General features: G+C 32.2%; 1 protein-coding gene and 1 non-coding gene across 2 annotated transcripts; both read left to right on the plus strand.

The window, feature by feature from the left end:
• The first annotated feature begins 4,716 nt into the window (after positions 1-4,716).
• On the plus strand, positions 4,717-17,092 carry LOC103849021. Its single transcript, XR_004450548.1, has 3 exons — positions 4,717-13,251; positions 13,669-13,740; positions 14,337-17,092. It is a non-coding gene; the product is annotated as an uncharacterized LOC103849021 (transcript).
• LOC117126781 (putative nuclease HARBI1) lies at positions 17,081-21,701 on the plus strand (the record flags this gene model as incomplete). The annotated part of the gene is made up of 1 exon (XM_033275886.1): positions 17,081-21,701. A coding segment is annotated over one exon (1,248 nt), but the record flags the coding sequence as incomplete, so codon positions are not given.
• Between the last annotated feature and the right edge of the window lie 403 nt (positions 21,702-22,104).

A 22,104-nucleotide genomic window follows, 5' to 3' on the forward strand; every position in this document is an offset into this window, starting at 1 on the left:
ATTCAAGAAGAGCGAAGTAAAGAGGAACAAGGCGAAAGAGGTGGCAAATGCTTATCCAGGGAAGAAGGAAAGTTACGCACGGGATACGTCTCATTGCCTTGTCACATGTCATATCCACTTGCCAATAATCCATTCTTATTCATTTTTGTGAAAAATGAATAATATTCATTCTGGATTGACAAGTACGCCAGTGATAAGAAGGTTTACATATGAATTTGTGGAAGATGGACAAACTCACCAAATTCTAAGTTGAATTTTTCAAATTTTAAATAAAACTCCTTATTGTATAATCTTTTTTTTTCAATAGATTCTGAACAAAATTTTGTCAATAAAATAATCTACATAAATAGAAACTAGAAAATTTCATTCATTAACAAATATAAAGGAAAATTCTCCAAAATAATACATTTCTAAGTTTATGTCACAAAATATCCCTCAAAAACTAAAATGACCAAAATAGCATTTTATCTTTTGAAAAATTTAAATTCTTTTCAAAATTTGAAATCTTATCCCCAAAACCCTACTCCCCAACTCTAACCCCTAAAACCTAAACTTTAAACCCTAAACCCTAAATCCTAAACCCCACCCCTTAACTATAAACCCTAATGTCTAAATTAATTTAACATTGGAGTATAAGTGTATATTTATCTCTTTTGATAAAACATTAAGTGGTACTAGATCTTTTTTTCCGCGCTACGCGCGGATAATATATTTTAATTTTCTACATTTATCATTTTTATTTGTATGTGAATTTTTGTATATTAAATTATATATAAATAATTTTTAAAATTTTTTTTATATATTTTAGGTTTGAAGTAAGTATTTCTATTATATGTAATACAATTAACTAATAAAATATGAAAAATCAATTCCGAGATATTACAGTTATGTAAAAAAATATAATTATGTATAGAATATAAATTATCTTAGTTTAAAAGATCGGAATCTCATCTCGAATAAATTCACAAAAAGAAAAAGTACTCCCATAACGTACTTAAAATATAAAATCCCTTTTTTTAAAAAAAAAAGCATACTTAATAATATTTTTTACGTGTAATAGTTGAAAACTAACAATTGAATATCGATCTAGAATATTATTTTAATATATCTAATGGTAAAATATTAATTGTAATAAACAAATTTTGAATTTTGTAATATTACATGAATTAGAAGTCTTTAAAATCTAAAATCTATTTTATTAACATAATATATTTTTATTCATTTATTATTTTGACGTTAAAAAATATTGCTTTAGTTTTATTTGTATATTAATTTTTTAATAATTTTGTTTCTTTTTAAGTAATTTTAAAATTATCAAGAATATAATATATTTAAATTTATTTATTTAAATATATTCACATATGATGTCTCATTTTTATGTGTGTTTGCGTTGAGCATATTTAATTTATCGTTTGTATATTTAATAAGATCTTGTTGCGTGCCATTCTATGGTTTTAATAAATGTGTTGTCATTTTATTGATTAGTGATAATGTAATTTTAACGTTATGTATTATTATTTATCGTATATTACTATATTTTCTAACTCTTCAAGCTGGCACTTTTTTAGAATCATTTTACTTAAATAATAGGTTTAAAGATGTAAATAAAACTGTGTATGTTGTAAATTTAGACTTTTTAGTGTAACTGAGAACTACTCCCTCTGTTTCTTAATGTTACATATTCTAGCTTTTTCACATATTTTAATAAAACACATTAAATTTGCATAATTTTTTGTGTTTATCTTTGTTCTATAATTTTAAACCAATAAAAATTCAGTAAGTGCAATTAAGTTTTTTGAAATTTGCCATTAGTTAATAAGACATGTCTTGAAAATTTAAAAAAATAGATCTTTTAAAACAATTTTTTTTCTAGAATATGTAATATTAAGGAACAGAGGGAGTATCAATTACGGAAATTATATTTTGATTTTATTTTATTAAATCTTTCTTTCTCTGTATATTTTTTTGTTTTATTTTGTATTTTTACAATTTTATTGCCTTATTCTTTAATAGTAGATAATTGTTATTTCTAATTTTTGTTCATATACCTTAAAAGTCTTCAGTTGATATTTGTTTGTTTTCTTTCTCCAATTACAATGTACAGTTTGACCATTTTTTTTTGGGATCAAACTACTAATATCATCAGATATAAAAGCTTAAACTCCAAAAATGAAGTGAGTATTTGTGCTAGAAAAAACTCATTTACTCACTAATATAGTGAGATATTATAATATTAGAAAGTATGAAAACTCTTCTCTGTTGTCCTGCGCTGGACTTAATTAAGTTGTTGTCAATTAATTCTATATTTGTGATAACTGGAAATACATCTTTATGTATTCCTTACATCATCTTTAATTGGTTTACGGTTCAACCATTTCTAATATACTGAGAGTAACATAATATTAGATGTTGATTATCTCCTTCCAATTAGGAATGCACAGAATGAGAGAAATGCAAGGTGAGACTACTTTGCAATTTTCTCCTCATATCTATATAGAGTTAGTTTATAGATTACTCTATATGTTTTAAAATGTAATCAATTTTAATTAAAATCTGTAATATTTAAAAGTTATACTTTAGAAAACTGTAATTTAATATATAAATTTAATCAATTACACAGTAATTTGTATAATTTAATCGGCCACACAATATCCATTAAATAAAAAGTTACATTGAAATATAAAAACAATTTTTATAGTGAAACAAAAATTATTTTTACACAAAGGAAATATTCAAATTATATTGAAACATTAGAATAGTAAGAATAAGAAAAGCTGAAATCTCAACGTCGATCATTTATGTCGGTCATGCCTTAGACCATCTCCAATGTATTCCTCTATTTTTTTTTCTAAAATAGAAGAATTTCATAATAGAGATGGATTTGTCTCCGATGTATTTTTCTATTTTCTCTCATAAAAAGAATATTCTTGATATATTCTTTTCTAAGTTTACAAATAATATTTTTTATTTGTGAAAGTTATAAACCAGTCCAATTTATTTTAGTATTTTATAAAATTATGATATTATTTACACTAAATATTTATTTACAAACTATTATGTAAATAAAAAAATATAATTATATTTATATAAATATTATATTTCACTAAAAATATTTTTGGTTATAATTGTTTAAGTAAAAAGTTAAAGGATCATTTTGTAAAAACAAATAGAGGAGATGTCATGGCAAAAACATAGTTTCTCATTGATCGATTATTTTCGTCTATGTTGACATTCTATCTGAGGCTTATATCCTACTTTTATTACTCTCAGTTCATCTACGCCAAATTGCTTGCTGAGTTCATCCCCTTCCCCGTCGTCCTCTCGCCAAAGGTAGTGAATAGGCCACTTTGATATTTTTAATTGTTTTCATGATTGCTATTTGTTGCTTTTCTAATTTTACGTTCATATTTAATAAGAAAGGAGTATATTTGTGAAATCATGCTACTGAAAATCTGATTATATCTTTCTTGTAAGTCTGAAAGTAAGGCAGGGAGAGTGAACTGTTTGGACTGATTAGAATGCTGATCGATGATATTCCTAGGAATCTGGTAATCTTTTTATATATTTCCATGGTGTGATTTATGTGTCCTTGTATGAATCAGACTCCTCTTCTTACCTTTTTCCTACAAAATATGTTAACCATGGATGTCATTATTTGCTTAATTTCCTATTTACGCAGAGGCCTTTTGAATGTAAAAAAATTGTGTCATCTAGTTTTCAGCGAGGTTGCTGAATATTTCTTTGTAGACTATATTGGTGATGCCGTTTTCACCCTTTGTTCCTGAAGACTCCTCAAGTATATTGGCAAAGTCACACAGGATAATGCAACTTGTTTGAGACTTTGGCCCTGACTCTTGTTAATGGTCATTGCATAACATAGCTACTGACGGGGGCAAAAGGTAAAGGGATGAACAGACTCGTTTGATGACAATTAGTGTATTAATATCAATTTACTAACCATAATTTTACTGACTTTTGTAGCTATTATTCTTTTTTTATTAACCATAATTTTGCTCAGGTCTCGAGTCTTCAAGATTTGATATGATTCTCGCTACTGCTATGTTTGAGTGCCTTTAGTTGACTAATAATGAGGACAGAACCCTGCGTGATTTTAATATATGTTTCATATACGTATCAAGTCATGTATTCCATAAAAGTGGGTTCATTATAAAATAAGAAAAGAGTAATATTAAAAACTTCAAACGTCTAGCAAATAGAAACAAAAACAAATGAAATTAGATAGTGGACCAACTGTCCTAGCATAAACTGAACGACAAAGACAAAGCGTATGTCAACACGTTGGCAAAGTTCCTCATATCTGCTACTTAAAGGACTTTGCATTCCGACCCTTTTTCGGTGGATTCCCTTCAGGTGAATCTGGTGGGACGTTATAAACAGTCTCAGAAGTGTATTATGTGTGCTCATGACTTGCTATGGTTTCCTCAGCATCAGATGGTTCCATGGGGTCTTCACCACCCTCAGCGGGATTACCGCCAGATGAGACACCAACATTGAACTTGGAATGCATATCATCATCAGGGGTGTGGCCACCACCCTGTGGATCAACAATATTACCTATTACTATCTTATATAAGGAGTCAAGTAAATAAATAAGTTTTGTTGACATACATGTGGTGCAGAAGAAGGGTTAAATGGTATAAGATGTGTGAATACAAAAATTAAATTCATAGCGACGAAGTACAGATGAAGACATACCTGGAAGCTCAACATTAGTATTAGCTAAAGACATGAGTTGCTCAATAGATCGAAACCTAAACATCTCAGTAGAAATCAGATGAGCAACAGCAGGAACTTCAACCATCTTCGTAAACTCGTTTAGATGGATGGCCACAGGAGAATCACAAAGCTTGAAATAATTGTTGCTTCTAGTCACATCGAATCCACTAAGCTCAAACATAGCTCACTCCCTAAGAAGTTCTAGGAATGTGTTCAGGCGATGGACATATACAGATGCTTCGATGAGATAAGACAACAAAATAAGGATATTTGTAATCAGAAGCTAGAATCCGAAAATATGGACGACATGACAACGAAGAAGTAAGACAGAAACTGGAAAAAAAAATACTTGATCATCCAAAAAACCTTATCGACGCCCATTAGTTCACCCCCTTCTAAACATTCCTTGCTTCCCAAAATCAGAGTAAGCAAGCGTGTGACAACGGTTCGAGTACAACATCATGTCTTCAACTCGGAAAGGGAGATCTGGGAAGCAGCCATCGTTATTGCAGGACTTTGTATGAGTTATGAGCTGGAAGGAGCGATGAATCTGTGAGGACCATCAAGCTGGAGACGCTTATTATAGGTTCATAATCCCGAAGAATCTGAAGAGATAGAACTTTCTGGAGTAAAGAGACGTAGTGGAGGTCGAATTAACTGTGATTAATTGCAAGGTTTAATGGCACGAAGGTGAAGCCGTTACAAAGATCTGCAGTTCGACGAAGAAACTGTGATTAGGGTTCAAAGGAAAGCGGCGATGAAGACAATAGAGAAAGGTTTTTTTACGCCTGGGCCATATTAACCGGGGGTCGAAATATAACTATTATACAAACCCACACAATTCAATATTTAGAAAGCCCAAATAATACATACCGTAAATGAAACAAAACGCAGGAGAGAGTTTGCTGACGTGGCAAAAGGAAGTCTCCTGATTGGCTGATTTAATTGCTGACGTGGATAGGCTCAATGGAGCTCATATATCCCTTTTAATATAGTATAGATTTTGGTCATTTTTATTTTTAGAGGCTATATTTGTGACAAAAAAAATTTTAATGCTATCCTAGTCATTTTCTCATATATAAATTATTTTAATGAATAATCAGTTTAGTCCCTAGTATAAAATAACTTTTCAACTAAAATAAAAAAGTTGATTTTTTTTCCAATTTTTAACTCTTATTTTTTAAATAATTTTAGAACAAAGTTTTAAGAACCATTTCCTATAGGTATGTAAATTATTCGTGAAATTAACATATTTTCAAACATTTTAAAAATACCTTTTAGACCTTAAAATATTCACAAAAAATATTTAATATATATATATATATATATATATTTATTTATTTATTTATATTCTAATCATATAATTAGGATTTAAAATTACATTATGCATGTCAAAATTATTTTCAAAAGTTTATTGTATTTTAGGAATCACTTTAAAATATGCAACTAATTCCTTAAAATTACTTTAATTTTTCTATAAATTTAATGACATTATATTAGGCTTCACAATATGGAGGATTTTCAAAAAACAATGTATCTAAAAATTAATTTTGAAATACATCAGTATACATTTTCTTCACTAGTTCACAAAAATTAGGTGACAAATTAAAAATCAGAAAATTATTTTTATAATTTTTACTTTGCAAATTCTGACACATATAAAAAGTCTACTCGATATATTCTATTTACAATCCAATCTATATTTTATCTCACAATTTATAATTTTAATTAAAAACACATTTGATTAAAATTGATATAAATTATTTAAATATGAAGTTTTTAAAATATGTAAATTAATATAATTTATTAAATTTTTGGGGTATAAAGAAAAACAGTTGATTTATAGTTTAGAGGAAACTTGTCATATCCCCGATCCTAGATAGGATCACTGGGATATACCATGGGACAGGGGAACATAAAAACCAATTGCAAAATACAAAGGTAAATGCTTCATTGTCTGAATATTGGGTTTATTTTGAGTCATGTTTGAGCATAAACAAGGAAACAAAGGAAATTGAAGAAATAGAGTTAGATCGAGCTAAAGAAATAGTGAGACTAGTTAGCCGACCTAGAAAGAACTTACGTCTGAGCTCAGTTAAATTAGGTCAGCTAGATCAGCTGATAGTCCGAGCTCAACTACCAGCTGGCGGAAGCTCAACTCAGCTAGGAAGAGTGTTCGGGGGAAATTATGGACCAGTGGTCGAGCATGGTTTGATTATAATCGGTCCATACTAAGGTGACAAAGCCTTAGCACATGTGGCAAGAGTGCTAAGCAGTTGAGGCTGTTTTTGTCCGAAGAGGCGCGTATGGACATGTGTTTCACCTAGGAGGTAGTTGGACGAGTTTTCTCTATAAATACAAAGCTTTTGATGCGATTTTGGACACATAATTCGTAGGAAAATACCCAAAAATCAGAAAGGAATGCAAAACATAAGAGAGAAACTTGGTCGTGGAAAGGGGAAGAACTGATTAGAGTCACGCTAAGAAAAAAATCCGAAAACAGTTGTTTGAGAGCAATCTGAACATGGATCCAAAGGATAAAGGGAAAGATGTGGGCACTCCTAAGTACACATCCAAGGTGAGTGGATGAACCGTCTATGTCATCGGCCATATAGTGGATCGATCAAATCGGTTCTAGGGTTGAGCGGTTGAAATCGGTTATATTCTTCTTTCTAACTTGACTGTTTAGTTCTTTTTCTCTGCATCTTGACCAATGGAGTTAGCCTTAGGGGCGAGTAATGGACCATGGAAGTAATCCGGTCCGATCAAGGGATCCATGTCATAAGGGCTGGACACGTTAGATCACAGATCATGGTCGATTGGCTTAATCAATTTATGGGTGACTCGGTTGTTCAGTGGTCATGCTAGTTGATCTAGATATGAAAACTGAACATATTTGACTTGAATAAGTGACTAAATAAGTCAATATTTATAAATGGGAAACTCATGTTAGACTTAGAAACAATCTGAATGTAAGATGCATGATAGAAACCGAACTCACTAAGCTATCGTTAGTTTGCTTATGATTATGTTGGTTTCAGGAACCAAAGGTGATTGTGGGAAAGAATTGTCTTAACCATGAAGACTCAAAGCCAAGGAAGATGGGTAGGGTGATAGACTGGTTTAGGATCAAACATTATAGTAGCTTATTATGCAACCTCAACAATTGTATTGAATCTTTTGTTTTATAAATAAAGAAATCAGTTTATCCTATCTATCTAAATTATTCATATTGACTCTAAACAATGAATAATAGAATGACTGGACTGAATGTTTTAAAGAATAAGACCTTAAATGGACTGATTGGCTTAGACCACTTAATGGTCAAGCAGTAAGAACTTCATTTGGCTTAGAAGCCGGGTCTTACATGGTGAAAGGTCTGTTTTACTGGAAAGAGTTAGCAAAAGGTATACATATGTATTTGAGAAGTTGTGTATTTTGTCAGAGATGCAAATATGACATTGCGAGTCCGAATTTATTACAGCCTCTCCCTATCCTAAGAACAGTTTGGATTGATATTTCAATGAATTTCACTGATGGTTTACCAAACTCGTTTGGTAAGACGGTGATATTTGTGGTCAACAGACTGAGCAAAGCTGGTCGTTTTGTGCTTTCGTCTCACCCTTTTACTGTCAATTTTGTCGCTCAAACATTCTTGGACAATGTTTTCAAATGGCACTGATTTCCTCCTTCCGTTGTCAGTGACAGAGATGTAATCTTCCTCAGTGATTTATGGCAAGAACTATGCAAGTTGCAAGGTTGTTCTCTGAATATGTTTACAGCTTATCATCCTCAGAATGATGGGATAACTGAGGTGGTTGATAGATGTTTGGAAACTTACCTTAGATGCATGACGAGTGGTAAGCCTTATATTTATATGTGGAGTAAATGGCTACAATTAACAGAATTTAGATATACCACCAACTATCATTCATCTACCATTATCACTCCATATGAAGGTGTGTATGGACCCCTGTTCGGAAACTCGCTGTGCTTTCCTCGTACGCTCGGGCTGGGCTTAGCGCCGAATGAAAAAATCGAAGATTTTGTGGGGATTAATCGGCGATTTATTTTCGATTTTATATGGTGTATTGGTGAAAAGTCCAAAGAAGTTCACTTGGTGTAGCGGTTAAGGGATGTTTTAATTACTTAGCAACCCGACTTGAGCAAGGATGATGGCTTTTTGCCATTTTTTAGCTATAACTTAAATGAGGGGTAAATTTATCATTTACTTAGCATTTTCTTCATTAGGTTTTCTAGGTTTTCTGCAACAAAAACTCGACGGCTGTTCCAATTTTTACGAGTTTTAGATCGATTTCTTTGTTTTTTTTGTTGTTTTCAAGTAAACTTCATGAATCTTATGTAGATTAGTTGTTTTGTAGGTTAAAACGAGTGAAATTGTAAGACATTTTAGGAACTCCGATTTTTTGGCCGAATTGCTCTAACTTGCCACGGTACTCAACCGTTCAGCGATTTTCCGGGAGTTGACTCGCTAACTCGGCCGAGTTTTAGAACAGAGGTATAGACAAAGTCCGCTGGTATTTTAGAAATTTCATCTACTCAGGGTTCAACATTGTATGTAGCAGATGACTGTTTCTCATAGAAGTGAAAGAAGTTTTAAAATTGGTGACTGGGTTTTCTTGAATTTGCAGCCTCATAGGCAGCAATCAGTGGTGATTCTCACTTCATAGAAGCTTTGCTCTAAGTACTATGGGCCATACAAGACACTAGAAAAACATGGAAAAATGGTGTATCGTCTGCAACTTCCGAATTAATGGTCAAAGATTACACTCAGTTTTTCATCTATCACAACTAAAGAAGTTTGTATGAGGGAATCATCTTCTACTTAATTACCATCCATAGCTCATTATAGGGGTGAATCCACTAAAAAAGGAATGGTGTCACATGACACCCTATAAATGTAAAATCATTTAATTGTGGTTGTTTACTATATAAAACCAATATCTCAAATGGTAAGTTTCAGGCAATGAACTCATGAAACTCTGGTTCGATTCTTCTTTTGACCCCTTTTTCATTATTAGTATAAATATTAAATGCTCATTGTCTTCGTTGTTGTTTTTCTATGAACAACCATTTTGATGTGTAAACATTTTTTTTCTTGAAACTAATAGATGTATCAAAATTTTGCGCTCATTGTGTTTGAAGATTCATCTATAAAAAAATGTCTACAGGTAAATAACAATTCCGTGTTTGTTGAACATTGAATTTTATCAGTAGAGTAAATCATATTTTCCCTGTCAGGTCACAACATGTCACGAAAATAGTATTATCACATATAATCAAATCTTGCGAAATCTGGCTAATCTTGAATCACGCCGAACCAACGTTTTTTCTTTCTATAATTCGATTCACTAACATCATTCTTTAACCAAACTCAAGGATAACTATTGTTGAAGATGGACTTTCGACCCCCACATAGCTCCACCTACATTGGTCCATTATGAAAAGAAAAAAGTCCGACTCAAAATGAATAATCCATCACTTTCTCTACAAATATAGTCACTTCATTGAAATAGAAACACTTTTTAAAGAGACAAGTAGAATGTAATTTTATAAAAGTCTCATCAGGAGATGTAGAAGGTCATGAGCCTAGCGGTCATGTGCCTCCGGCAAGATGCGCTGTCATGTGCCTCCGGCGAGATGCGCCCTCATGTGCCTCCGGCGAGATGCAGCGTCATGTGCCTCCGTCGAGATGCACTATTATGCTGGCGTCATCACTTTGACGACGTTGCTATCCAGCAGTGTTATCCCATGAAGCATCACTCTGGATTCACCATCCAGCGTTATTATTCTGATGGTGTCAGTCTGACGTCAGTTTCCAAAATTGTTATTGTGGCAGCATAACTGGTGCCGTCGTATGGTGTTACTCCCACGTTATCATTCTGCTTCGTCTCGCTAACATCGCCATTCAGAATTATCAATCTGTGCCGTCTCTCCAGCATCATCTGGCGGTTGTTATGGGTTATCATCCAGTGTCATCACTCCATCATCACCATGGCGTGTTGTCCACATATCTCGTCGTTCCAACCTTGTATCATTCAGAATACCTACTTCGTCATTTAGATCATCTCTAATCTACCTCTATTTACATCTCAATATTTTTCTAAAATAGAAAATCTTTATTACTGAGGTAGATTTGCTCCAATGTACACATTTATAATCACCTTTATAATAGAGTTTCCCTATTTATAAATGAAAATATAGAAAAATGTTATTACCATCACTAAATATAAAGACAAAAAGTAGTATTCCTCTGTATGTTTCTCTAAAATAGATGAACTCATTATAGAGTCATACATTGGAGCAAAACCAGCTCTATTATAGAGATCTATATTTTAGAAGAAAATATAGATATATACATTGGAGATGAAGATAAACTAAAATCACCTCTAAAATGAAATATAAATGGCTTAATCTTTATTATAATAGTTAGGCCTAGGCAAAAATACGGAACCAAAGAACCGTACCAGAATCGAACCAAATTACCTGAAACGGGAACCAAAACGAAACCCTTCAATACCCGAACGGTTTCTATATTTCTATATCTGAAATAACCAAAATAAACCGAGAACCGAACAGATACCCGAATATATAAAATATTAATTATATATTCATATAGCATAACTAAATATATATTTATAATTTAAAAATTTATTAAAAGTATCCAAAATTATTTGAAAATAACTAAATAATTAAAAAATATCCAAACTATCTGAAAGTATCTGAAACTATTTGAAAGTATTTGGATAGTTTTATTAGAAATATCCAAATTAATCCGAGATATTCAAAAATTTAACCTAAATCATCGTAATTATTTGATATTTTACCCTGAATTTTTGGATATTTTGCGGTTCTTAGTTTTATTATCTGAGCCGAACCAAAAATAGGTCAGGTAGTAAATGGATCCTTTAGTCCTCTATCTGAACTATCTTATACCCGAAATGCTCGAATCAAACTGAACCGATACCTGAAATGCTCATGCCTAATAATAGTACATAGACAATCTTTTCACAAAGGTGCAGTTATAATTAGCAAGATTTGCTGAAATTCTACATCTTACATTGATTCTTTGTCTTTAATCGAATATAATGTTTGTTGATTTTACCCATTTTCCCTTTTAGTAGTGTCTTTTCCTTCATTTTGTCAGAAAAGTTTGCAAAATATTGATGTTGTCTGGCGCCGGCCTTACGTGGAAGGAGAGCAAGAATGTGCTTGGAGCCTTTCATCATCATAAGTATTTAAAGGGGCAATAATTTCCCAAGTCTGTGTTGGATCAGTTAGAAATAAAAGATTTTGGTGTAGAGCTGAAAGTTTCGGTTCCATCCAACATTTCTCAATGTTTTTGAATTATTGGATGTCACGTCAGGGCAGGCGCCGATGTTGTCCGTATCGCAGGTTTTCTTTGCACCATAGGTCGACGTCATGGTAGTATCATCGCAGATGCCAGTGTCCCGTATATATATACATATATGTTTGAATTTTAGAAAATTGAGTACCTGCGAATTTTGATTTGTAAAACTCATATACAAAGCAGATTTCCACATCATCAGTCTCCAAAAATACCTTTTTGTACATAAGTAACATAACTATAACTTTTTGTTTGTACAACTCTTCCAAAGATAATCATGTGTATCCTTAAACCTATATATAAAAGGGGGAGAAGTTAAAGTCTTCCGCCAAAACCTCCTTGGAGATAACGATCTAATTAAATAACAAAGATACTCAAGATTTGTTCGTGTTGATTTCCCACTCATTATGTCATCATTCAGCAATATCCTTACCACAAGTCAAATGACTTGAAGATGGGTATAATCTAAAGGAGTTCTCATGTGTGTTGTAGAACTACAAACTCTATTCCCTTGTTTATTAGATTCTCACAAACATGTTGGTGTTCTCTGTACCTCGATTTTTCTTCACAACATGGGTTATTGTAGTTTCCCTGCAGATGCATGGATATAGAAGTTGCATCGAGAAGGAAAGGAAGGGATTGTTAGAGCTGAATGCCTATGTCAACTCCGAGTTTCCGTATGATTGGCCTAATGACACGGACAGCGACTGCTGCCAATGGGACAGAGTCAAGTGTAATTTTACAACTGGAAGTGTGGTTGGCCTCTTCTTGAATTCTACATACACCGTTCGTCCCCTGCTAAATCTTTCATTGCTCTATCCTTTTCGAGAACTAAAGACTCTAAATTTAGATTATTTCAACTCCACAGGCTGGTTCGATAATATCCATGGTATATCTCTGGATTCAGTTTTTTTTCATCTCTGTGGCTAACTTTCTATCTACACATTTCAAAATTTTATTGGGTTTTGTTTTGTAGGTTATAAAAGCCTTGGGAAATTGAAAAAGCTTGAGATCCTTGATCTAAGAGTGTGAATGGTGAGGCAGATCGTTAGCAGATGTCCTGCACATTAGTATTTTTTGTACTGCCACAGCCAATCACAGTTTTTAACTTTTCCAGAAAAGAAAAGCAGGAGACCTGCCCAATGGTAACTTTTTTTGTCTTTATCTATGTAAAAGCAGATGATCTGCATGTCCTTCTACCCTCTCAACTTTTGATGCAGTTCACGGATTCCACCATTTTTTCATCCAATAGAATTTTTTAATAAAATTAAATTAATTCTGAAAATATTAATAATTCACCACTTATAAATAAAGAGAGTAAGAACATACGTAGTTTCATACTTCTTCGATTAAAAGAGGTTCTAGACAACCAAAAAAATTATGTACACTACCATTCTTAGAAAAAATAGTGTTGTAGTTCTTTTATACTAGTACTGTCGTAAGCTTCATTCATTCTTACAGTAAGTTTCATTCATATATATTAATTTGATCACATATATAATACATATATTAATAATTCAAAATATAGTATAGTTAATTAGAAAAAGAATCTTGTGTTGTAGGGTGGGAGATAAAAAAAGAAGGTGCATTAACTTTGTGCTGTCTTGTGCCTCAATCATTATTTTCAGCTTAAGGTAATAATAATTTTTAATTTAGTTTTATTATATTTACGTAATTATATAAATATAAATATATATATACATATATGTATTAGTTTTTGTCAAATATAATATATTAAAATTGAAAATATAGTATATGAAATTCGAAAACTCTATATGTCTGATATAAATTTTATAGTTTTTTGAACATTTATATTTTAGAGTTTTAATCTATAAAATATGCATGTAAATAAATAATAATTATAATTGAAAATATAGTATAGTTAATTGGAAAAAATTCTTGTTTGTAAGGTGGAAGATAAAAAAGGTGCTATAACTTTGTGTTGTCTTGTGTTGTACCTCAATCATTACGAATTACTAGTTCTCACACATCCGGTCACCCAAAAAAAAATCCTTAGACAATAAAAATGAAACTCTCGTGTTGTGTTCTGTATTATGGAAATTAAAACAAAAGTGCAGTAGTTTGTGTTGTGTGTACTGGTTAGGCTGTGTTGTGCAATATTCATTTTGTCTAGCTTAAGGTTATATTATCTTTTATTTTCATTTTGTTAAATTGTATCTATTTATTTATATTAGTTTCAATTATTAATCGAAAAACTCTTGTGATGTAGGGTGGAAGTTAAAAAAGACTGTCGTAGATTTGTGCTATCCTCTGCTAATAGTGTTGTGCCTCAATTCTCTCCAACATAAGGTAAATTACTTTTTATTGTTATTGTTATTTATATTTAATTAATTATATTAATTATTTTTGTTCAAATATAATATATCGTAATAAGAATATTTATTTGGAAAACTCTCTATATATATGATACATTTTGGTTTTTTTGAACGTTTTATTTTAGAGTTTAAGCTATATTTTATGCATGTAAAAAAATAATATAACTATATATATATATATATATATATATATTAACTGAAAAGAGAAAATGTGTCATATTTTAATTCAACCTATTAAAAATTGAAAGTATATATAAAAAGAGAGATATTTTGAAAAATATATTTTCAATGTAAAACATATACATGTAAATTATTAGTATAATACTTTATACTTGTATCAATTGGAAAAAGATATGTGTTACATTTTAATTCACATAAAATGTAAAACCGAAAATAAAAAACAAATAAATATAGATGACATTATAATTATTTTTTTAGAAAGTAATACATTTATTATTAAGATATTATTTCTAAATTTATCAGTCATAAATTAATATGATTTTGTACGAAAAAATGATTTTGTATTATAAAATCAATATAAACATCTCCATTTTTTTAATATAGATTTTATGGTTAAATTTAAATATCAACTTGGAGATCATTTTAGGAAATCATGTGCTATTCTTGATTCCAACGGTCTTTGATATCTACCAAAATCCACATGCATGTTTAACTATCAAACTGATTTTAAATCTATGTTTTCATGTTTTGCTTATAAAGATAGTTCCTAATTAGATCGATCTAATATTATTTATAAAATTTTAAAATTGTAGATATGACGTCAAATCATCGACAAAGTACAACATTTTCTGATGAAGAAGATATAAATCTACCTACTGAAACGTCAGTACGGGTAATTATATATTATTTTTTTAACGTTTTAGAATAGTTAATAAATACTAAAATAAAATGATTCAAAATTGTGTAAATTTATAGAGGGAAGACAATTTTAAATGGAATCCTAACCGAGAACGAGTATTTATTGAGTTGTACGATCGAGCGATTTCCATGAGCGATTATCGTTTCAAAGATCCTACATCCGCCGGTAAAGAGTTTGTCGTTGCTAAGTTCAACCAAATGTATAATATCAGCGTAAACTACCGGTTCTTCAAAGAAAAACTTGATCAGCTGAAAAGAAAATACAAAAAGTACAAGCATCTAATGAAAAATTCTACGGGTATTTCGGTTGATCCTACGACATCTGTGATATCTGCGTCTGATTCATGGTGGAAAGATCGTGAAGTAAGTACAAACAATATCCATTACAACCAAAATATATTTAAAAAATAACATATCTATAATATTTGTAAGCTAAAAACTACATAATCTTATTAACAGGTAGATAGGATTGTAAAATCATTTAAACGAAAACCACCGGAGCTTTGGGATGTGATGCAACGATGTTTCGTATTATACGACGTCCAATCACAATCTCAATACTCCTTGCACCAAAGAAGAGAAGAGTTGCTGAATGATGGTCAAAATAATGATGAAACTGAAACATATGGCGGTGATATGCAAGACACTCAGGTCCAGGAGACACAAGAAAGCGAAGAAGTCTATCGCGTTAATATTGATGATGAAATGCGTCATTCAAATCAGTTCACCCGTGAGAATTTGCGTCAGAATTCTTCACCAGCTGCTGATCATTTTCAGATTCCTACTTCTAGAGTTCAACAACGAAGTGGACTAAGGCGTGGAAGTAGTTCACAAAGAGGTGCAGGAACCTCCCGGATCGCTGCCAGGAGTGGATCCCAAGGAAGTCGTAGAAAACAATCATTCGAGACAACTCTGACAGATACGATGACGGGCTTTAGAGAGTTTCAGCGCCAAAGTTTGCAACAACTACGTCCAAATTCTTTTGATGAAGATGATTACAATGAATTCGATAATGCGGTGAAGATATTCGAATCAATGGATCTTCCAAATGACACCAATTTCTATTGGGCGTGCATTCATGCATTTAAAGAAGAAAGATTTTGGCGTAAGTACTTTATTGACAGAGCCGAAAGAACCACATAAGATAAGTTGAAGTTTTTACAAGCTCTTAGTGGATATACACCGGACGGCGAATTCGTGGGAAAGCGGTTAGAATCTGGCCAAAAGTTTGGTAGTCCAACTTGTGGGCAATGGAATTCTGGTTTTCAACAATGGGGAACACCTCCAAGTGCCCCGCAATGGGGAACACCGCCAAATGCGCCGCAATGGAGTTCACCTTCAAATGCTCCGCAGTGGGGTCCACCGCCAAATGCTCCACAATGGGGTACACCGCCAAATGTTCCGCAGTGGGGTACACAACCTTTTCCACAATGGGGTGCGCCTCAAAAGGAAGTTCCTGTTTCCGAGAATGTTATCAGAGGAGTTTCACCAGAATTCACAAACTATGCTTCTACAAGTAAAGCATCACGTCCACGAAGACGAGGAGGATTATTCAATATCTGGGGAACTGAACGAGGACTAAATCTAAATGAAACACAAGAAAGTGATTCCACATCGGATAACTAGCTTAATAAGATTCGTGCTTTGTTTGTAGTCGTTATGTTTTGTTTTATATTTTCTTTTGTAATGTCTGTTATGTATTGTATTTTTGATTAAGGATATTTCTCATTGATTTAATTTTTTATTTTGTGGTTAAAATTTTCAGGCTTTTCGTATATGTCAGTTGCGATCACAAAATCCCCACAGTCTAAATCACGATGAAAGACTTGAGTTATGGAATTTAGAAAATGAGCAGTTTGAAGAGTTAATAATTCAACCATCATTGAGTTATTACAATCGTTTCTTTGAAAGAGGAGCACCTCAAACCGATGGTGGTTTAGGATGGAGAAATATTTGGCGTCGACTACAGGAAGATGATGCTGCGTGTCTTCAGTTACTACGAATGTCTCTTGGTGTTTTCAGATCTTTATGTGTCATATTGGAATCAAAATATGGTTTACATCCCACTCTTAATGTTAGCATTGAAGAGAGTGTGGCAATGTTTTTGCGAATTTGTGGGCACAATGAAGTTCAAAGAGATGTTGGATTACGGTTTGGACGGACACAAGAGACAGTGAATAGAAAATTTTTTGAAGTTCTTAGGGCGACAGAGTTACTTGCTTGTGATTATGTTAAGACTCCAACAAGACGAGAACTACTTCGAATTCCTGAAAGGCTGCAAATGGACAGAAGATATTGGCCATATTTTAGTGGATTTGTAGGAGCTGTGGATGGAGTTCATGTATGTGTTAAAGTGAAGCCTGAACTACAAGGAATGTACTGGAATCGACATGATAGGACATCATTTAACATCATGGCGATATGTGATCTCAATATGTTGTTTACATATGTTTGGAATGGAGCACTCGGATCATGTCACGATACAGCAGTTCTCACGATGGCACAAGACGGTGATTCTGATTTTCCTTTGCCTCCAGGAGACAAGTATTATGTAGCTGATTCTGGGTATCCGAATAAGCAAGGTTTTTTGGCTCCATATAGATCTTCTCGGAATGGTGTTATTAGGTATCACATGTCTCATTTCAACAATGGTCCTCCTCCTAAGAATAAACAAGAACTGTTTAATCGATGTCATGCATCTCTACGTTCCGTTATTGAAAGGACATTTGGAGTTTGGAAGAAGAAATGGAGGATTTTGAGTGAATTTCCGAGATATGATATCGCAGTTCAAAAAAGAGTGGTAAGTGCTACAATGGGATTGCATAATTTTATCAGAATTTCAAATTATTTTGATGAAGATTTTGTTGAAGAAATGGGACATACAAATACCAGCAACGAAGATTCTGAAAATGAAATAAGTGACATGGAAACAGCAAATATGGCTGATGGAGATCATATGACAAACATTAGAGACAACATTGCCGATATGTTATGGGCAAATCATTAAATTATTTTACCTTTGTTTATGTATTTTTTATTATGTGTTTTGATATTTTGGTGTAATCTTTATTGTTTCAATATATGATCTGCACTTTTGAACTGCTTTTGCCATTCATAACTTTGAAACATAACTTGTTCTGCTTGATCTGCATCTCTCCTGCATGATCCGCTTGATCTGCACTTGTCCTGCTTGATCTGCATGATCTGCTTGATCTGCACTGCTTGATCTGCTTTTACCATTCGGAACCTAAGTCACAACTTCGTCAATAACAGTGTCTTTCTGAATGCTGCTTCACCGCTTAAAACTTTGATTCTTCATGGTAATAATATGAAAGGTCTTTTTTTTTTTTTTGTAATATGAAAGGTCTTTTTCCGATAAAAGGTACGCCCAGTTCTTGTTTTTACTAATGGAAAAACCAGTGTTTTGAAACCCGATCCGGATCCGCGGTTGAACCGGTAAACCCGGTAATCCAAAAAAATCTGGTTTGGGCTTTATTTAAAAACCCACAAAAACCCGCAAAAATTCACTAAAACTCGGAATCCGATACCGGTTGAACCACCATTTGAACCAATAAATACCTTTTACGTCATTTTTTTTAGTTTTTAGATTATGTTTTATATTCTAAGTTTCCAATTAAGAAGTTAGATGCTGACAAAAAAAAAGAGTTAGGTTTTCCCTTTTCAGTTTTATATCTGTGATTTTTAGATTTTGATGAAGATTTCACTATGTCACTTGAAGAAAATGAAGTCAACAATGGTAGAGAAAACCATTAGTTGATGTGATTTGGTGTTAGTTTATTTATGATATTGACAATTTATTACAATGATCTTTTACTTTTGGTTTATTTTGAATTTGAAGTTTACTTTATTATTCACATTAGAAATTTAAATATTTATGAATCTTATATCTTGATTTTTTTAGATGTCATAACTCTTACTTTGTTACAGAAAAATTTAAATAATCTAAACTATTTTTTGATATTTTATATGTCAAATAAAAATAAAAATATCAAAATTAAATTAAATATTTTCTAAATACTTTTTAAACAGAAAATATATACGTATCCAAACTATTATTTTATGTTTTAAAAAATATTTAAAAAATATTAAACTTTAGTTTTTGTATATTTATTTTCATAGCTAATAGATTATTATATAATAAAATTAATTTATTTATTAACCCGCAGTGACCCGCGGTCGACCCAGTGACCCAGCTATCCGGTAAGATATCCGGTTCAGTGTCCGGGTCGGGTTTAAAAACATTGGGCAAAACATAAAGATGGATATTATCAGTCCTCAAACATAGTTTCATTTATTAATCTTTTTTTTTTGTGGCCACCTGTATTGCAGAACTAAAAGATTTGAGAAATCTAAAACTGCTAGATCTAAGCGGGAACATGCTTAGTGGCCCTTTGCCAGGTAAAGTTAGCATAAAATTTTTTTTGGGAAATTACCTCTACTAACTCACATTTTATGACTAATGACTAGTAACACACAAAAGAAAAGATAGAAAATGTATCATTAAGACTGAAATGCCCCATCGATTAAAAAAAATTAGTTCCCAGTAAAAATAAATTAAGGCAAAATTACTCTACTCTTACTTGACCAAAAAAGGTGAAACCTCTTAGAAAAAAAAAATACCTCCACAATAACTTTTTCTTCCATGACCCCAAGAACCCTAAATCCCCAAATTGTGAAATCCTCAAACTCTCGACTCTCTTTAGTTTCCATCATGATTTCTCATCAATTTCTTCATCTCCACACCCTAATCAACCACTAAAACCTTCGATTCACATAGAAAAAGTGAATCCAAAATCCAAGTGACGAACCCTATTTTCGTTGATTTCGACACTCTTACAAGCTCCTCTCCACATCAATCAGTTTAATTCACCTATTTTTGCCATCAAAGGTTAGTCTCTGTCAAACGATTTTTTTAATATTGAGTATCAAATGAATTCGATTTGGTTTTGATACAGAGTAGATAGAAGTGTTTTTCGTTTGTACATTTGTTGATATCAATTTGGGTATCGTCTGGGTCGTTTGTGTTCTTCAGTCTTGGTCGTTTGTATGTTTTTGGAAAAATTAAATTTTCTAATACTTACTACATTTTACAAATTTTCAGACGGATGACTACATCAAAAAGTGGAAAAAAATATCCAGCAAGACTTTATGAAGAGGAGAAATGTCCATTGCAAAGTGGAAGCATGAATCATAACTGTCATTTGGCTAATTTCCAGATGGTGGAAGAAGTAGTTGGTTTAGATGCATGGGAATCCATTAAAACATCATCTTTTGGAGTTATTCTGAGGCTGAAAGAGCTGAATTATACCTGGTCAGCCAAGGCGGTTCACCATATTTACTTACAAACCAATCGGTGGTTAATAATATCCATGAGGTTTGGTCTTGAGATTAACGTGAAAATAGTCACTTGTCCAAAAAATGATCGTGACCTGGAGAACAAGAAGTTTTATGGAATCTAAGTTTTAATAACTAGTTGAAGGTATGGTCAAAATTTTGGTTAATTAGAGCAAACCGGATTTTTTTTCTTCTAATTAGTTAACCAATTAAGTTGTTAACTGATTCTGGATGAAAAAGTCTGCCATCCCTTGAAAACCTGCGGAAACTAGAATAAAGCATGCCGTAACTAGAAGCATACTTATTCTGAAAGTTTGTTGTTTGTAAACGTAGAAGTATAAGTCTGCCATAACATGAAAAGAAAATCTGCTAAATTATAAAAAAAGTCTACGAGATAAATCTGCATGCCAGTACAAAACTTTCGACATATTACAAAACCTGCTGTCATAGGAAACAAATCTCCCACTAAAAGTCTGCCAACATAAAATAAATCTGCGAGTGTAATCAAATCTACCATCATGTGAGGTAGACTTGTTTTTGAAAGTATGTGATGGTATAATTCTACGATACTAAATTTTCGGTAAAAAATAAATCTGCAACAGTTAATTAAAACTGCCATCAAGTATTGCAGCTTTTTTATAGCAGACTTATTTTATTGTTTCGTTAAAAAAAATTTGATGACGTGCAATAAATTTTTTTTTCTGTAATTTTCTTTTGTTAACAAAGAAAATAGGGCATTGTAGGCATAAAAAATATTTTAGTAATTAAAAAAAAAGTTATTCTAGTAATAATAACATAATTTGATGTTTTTTGGGAAATTACCTCTCATTCTCTTCACGGATCGACAAAGATATTTTGGAAACAAACAATTTTCAATCTCTGCTCATTTTTGTCTTATCATAGGTTTTGCGGATTTCCATAAGCTCAAGCTTTGGATTTAAGCGATAACAAATTTTCTGGAACATTGGAAGAGCAAGGTATTTAAAAAGAAATCAAACTTTTAAGTTTTTATTTACAATATTAAATTTGTTTTTATGAGCTGTTTGGGAGTCTATTATTTACTGAATGAGGTGTCTTTCATGTTATTGTAGGACTTTGTCAGTTGAAAAATTTACGGGAGCTTGATTTGAGTCGAAGCGAGGTTATTGGTCGACTTCCTCAGTGTTTTAGTAGCTTAACTAAACTCGAAGTTCTTGATATATCTTCAAACAAATTCAGTGGAACGAGTCCATCTCTTATCAGCAATCTTAGTTCTCTTCAGTACTTATCACTCTCAGATAATGAGTTTGAGGGTGTCTTCTCGGTGGAGTTAATAGCTAACCTCTCGAAACTCAAGGTGTTCAAACTTTCAACAAGAACTAGTTTTCTGCAGATAGAGAATAAAATATCATTGCAACCTAGATTTCAGTTGAGTGTCATAGAGTTACA

The sequence above is a fragment of the Brassica rapa genome, chromosome A01 (assembly GCF_000309985.2).
Source record: "Brassica rapa cultivar Chiifu-401-42 chromosome A01, CAAS_Brap_v3.01, whole genome shotgun sequence".
NCBI classification, from domain to species: domain Eukaryota; kingdom Viridiplantae; phylum Streptophyta; class Magnoliopsida; order Brassicales; family Brassicaceae; genus Brassica; species Brassica rapa.